The sequence below is a fragment of the Scleropages formosus genome, chromosome 23 (genome assembly GCF_900964775.1).
Source record: "Scleropages formosus chromosome 23, fSclFor1.1, whole genome shotgun sequence".
Classification (NCBI taxonomy): Eukaryota; Metazoa; Chordata; class Actinopteri; order Osteoglossiformes; family Osteoglossidae; genus Scleropages; species Scleropages formosus.
The window spans coordinates 132,313-135,932 of record NC_041828.1 but is presented as its reverse complement, the minus strand read 5'-3'; the positions used below and the strand labels follow the sequence as shown (position 1 = coordinate 135,932).

Here is a 3,620-nt window from a genome sequence, read left to right as displayed (position 1 = left end):
CCCAGAGGAGAGCCACACAGGAGAACCTAGGGAGAATCGTGGAAACCACATGAAGCGAACAGGGATTGAATCCACATCCTTTCGCTACTCGCTGCACCACTTTCCACATGTAAACATCAATGAGCACATTAATTTAATTAAGGTTTATTTTATTTACATCTTACTGGGATGTTACTGCAACTTATTGCAATTCCTCATGCAGTCTTGTCCAGCACCTTCTTGTTTTGTTCCATGGCCACCCCCACCATCTCCGCCCCAACCCTGAATCACCAAAGCATTGAACAGTGATCCTGCACACAGCACTGAATATGAACATCATCATAAGTCCTGTAATGATCTCCACTCCTTTTCCCACCCCACCCCAGACCCCCAGGCTCCCTTTTGTGGTCTCGTGGCTCCAAAGAACAACAAAGGACACTAAAGAGCTGCACTGATTCACTACACTCTGGGCCAAAAGCAGAGCTTCCTGCAAAACGGCTGCTGGACACTGACCATCAGTTTGGCGTCATGTTGCTATGGCAACCACCTGCAAGTCATGCAGAACCGTTAGGAATACTCATTTTTTTTAATGAACTTAATCACAACACATACAATGGCAAGAATTTGTACGGAGGAACTTTGGCTTCAGAAACCTCTGTGATGTGACCTTGAAAAAAGGGCGGCATGTCCTCGTCTTGCTGGGGAGGTGCCGTCACACAGCCTGTGTACATGTTCTTCATGAGGGAGGAAACCAGGTGGACAGATGGTAGCGGGCAGCTCTTCGGGGACAAGCACAACACCACAGATACGTTCACAAAACTAATCTCCCACGGGCTGGGGCTGGGTGTGGGGATGGCGCTGACCGAGTGTCCTGAGCAGTTTGCCCGTTCACACCCGCACGAGTGTTGCAGCTGTGACCAAAGCCATTGGGGGGGGGGCACGAGAGGCTTGGAACACGGCTGCGTCCAGGACGACATCCTTGTCCCAGACTCACGGAGGTCTTTGCCGCCACTACTTTTCTTCTTCAAACAAAAACGTCACGTTTTTGTGCAGGCGGTACAACTGTCCGGTTCCACCGCTGCCGCTAATCCAACTGTCTTGATAACCCGTAGGTGGCAAGGATCGGCGCGACCGTTCTTCTGGCCGCAAAGCACCCAGGGAGACTGAGGACAACGGTCCCGTCGGCATCAGATGAGCCCGGTCAGTGTCCGCACGCTCACGGTCACTTGAAAAGCCCTGCTGCTCCTGTGTACTGCTGGCCAGTGGCATCCTGTCTGAGGACAATGCTCCTTCACTGCACGTCCTCTGGCAGTCCAGTGCCTGCGTCCACTGTCCATGTGCTTGTCCATCCCTAGAGCGTTGCCAAGATGCGTGAAAGGGAGATGAGCACGGTGAGAGCAGTCTGCCCCATACCAAACACGAGTGCTTCCAGGGGGGCCATGTCCTTCCCAGCTACCCTGTAAACACCAGCCACAGCAGCACCTGCAACACACACACACACACACACACACACACACACACACACACAAAAAAAACAAGAAGAACTGAAAATTAATAGAGATAACTGACCACTTGGCTCAGATTTGGGGGGACATCTACTACAAGGATTCTGCTGTTGAACTTTATAGCTGCACTCGCACCCGTGACACATGTAATCATATGAGAACTAAAGGCAAGTCTGCGGTGTGCGTGTGCATATTCTAACCCCCATACCATTTCTACTACCTGGTGATCATGTTCCAGGTGACCTCCAGCAAACTTGGCGCTTGTTTTACACTCTCTGCCGGCGGTCAACTACGGACGCTGACTGTGGGAACACCTGCCTGCGAGCGCTGTGACGGTACCCTGGACTTGTGCGACACACACCTCTCGATTAGCGTTGTACTTCATTGGGAAGGACAGCCTGCTCTTTGTAAACTGCAAAGCAGTGATTTGCACCATTTTCAGCTGGATTCCTATCCTTTCTGCACAGACGTCCTCGGCATAACGTGCCCCCCCACCCCCCACCGGTTTCACTTGGGCCCTTAAAGCTGCCCTCTTTGCTTCCAAATCATGCTGCACCCGCCAGGAAATGGCCTTTCTGTGACATTTTGTTCAATAGACAAGTGAAAGGACACATGTCCAGCGTTACTGGACACGTGCGTCCACCCGAACCCACTCACAGGAGGGACTTTCGCGCATGTCTTCGTGCGCTCCGGAGACAGAGGACGTTGGTTTGCGCGTCACGGGGAAGAGCGATTCGCCCACGACGACTGTGCCGAACGTACGAGCGATCCTCGCTGGCGAGGCCGTGCCAGTAGTACTCACTGGTGATGACGGCGCCGCTGAGGGATGACAGCAGGCCCACGCTGAGCAGCACCAGGGTGATGAGGCGCCCGCGTCGGTGCCGCTGCAGAGCGACGAACATCAGGAGGCCCACGGCGCCATGAACGACCAGGGAGGAGAACAAGCACCACAGGAAGACCCAGTACCACATTTCTGCAAGTATACATTCCAGCCCATTAGAGTCCAGTTTGAATACTGACCCAGTGGTGCAGTGTGGTCTGAATATCAACTCGGTACAATCTGAATAGGAGGACAGTGGAGTCGAAACACAAACAAACCCATTTTACAAGAGTGCAGCGTGAATACCGACCCACCCAGTACCACAATGGAAGGGTGTCAGTGACACACACAACTCACATGATCGGACACCCCCGTCCTACGTCAGTGCAGGAGTCCGACTCGCCGACCCCGTCCCCCCACTCCCCCCCACTCTCGACCCCGGGGCTCGGGCCGCGCGCTTCGTACCGGTGAAGTGCTGCAGTGCGGGCACCGCCCCCTGCACCCCAAGGCTCAGCACGTGCTGGACGGAGTGATCGCGGCTCGTGCTCATCGTGCCGGTTGCTCTCGCCCCTGCTCGTGCTCGTGCTCGCGGTGACGCTCTCGGAGCTACCAGTCAGGATGGTGACAGCGCCGCGCGTGGACGCGGACGTCGAGGAGAGCCGCCGACTTTCTCCATCCGGACTATTTCTCTATGCGCTCTTTAGTTCATCTCATCTTCATCTTCATCTCATCTCCAGCCGCTCGTTCCGTCCTCGCGCCAGTCCCGAACGCGCCCGCTGCAGGCTGGGGGGCCATAATGGCATAATGGAGTCGCGCGGCTCTGATGAGAACGGACCGCTGAAAGGCGGTGCTCTCTTAAAGGGGACGAGCACGAGCACCTGGCACGGGCCGTGCGGTGGGGGGGGGGGGAGAGGGGGGGGCTCCGGGTCCGCGGGGAGGAGAGGAGAGGACAGTTGTGACGCTTAACTGTCGGTGCTGAACAGATGGTGGTGAGTGATGGATGATCCGAGTCGCACACCGTACGTGTCGAGGCCGCGCTGCTTTTCGGACCTCCGGCAGCACTGTCTGCTTCATCATGTTCATATTCATATTCATGTTCACATGATTCGTGACCCTGTCCACGTGTTTCAGTGCTCCTCCCTCCTCCACCTGTTTGTATTTTTTTTTTTTTTTTGTTTTATTTTGACACTCACACCTCCTCGGGCCGCGCACGAGAGCAGAGCGGTACAGCACTGTGCTACTGTACCGCTACCGCTGTACCCGTACAGTACGGCTACTGTAACTTGCACCAGTGTCCCTAAACCCTCTCTTTCGTG

General features: G+C 55.1%; 1 protein-coding gene across 1 annotated transcript; it reads right to left on the bottom strand.

Moving 5' to 3' along the window:
- Positions 1 to 247: 247 nt before the first annotated feature.
- tmem170b (transmembrane protein 170B) lies at positions 248 to 3,146 on the bottom strand. Its single transcript, XM_018747849.2, has 3 exons — positions 2,770 to 3,146; positions 2,287 to 2,457; positions 248 to 1,461 (listed from the first exon to the last, which is right to left on the bottom strand). The coding sequence occupies exons 1-3, from the start codon at positions 2,852 to 2,854 to the stop codon at positions 1,331 to 1,333; spliced, it is 387 nt and encodes a 128-aa protein (XP_018603365.1). The 5' UTR covers positions 2,855 to 3,146; the 3' UTR covers positions 248 to 1,330.
- Positions 3,147 to 3,620: the final 474 nt, after the last annotated feature.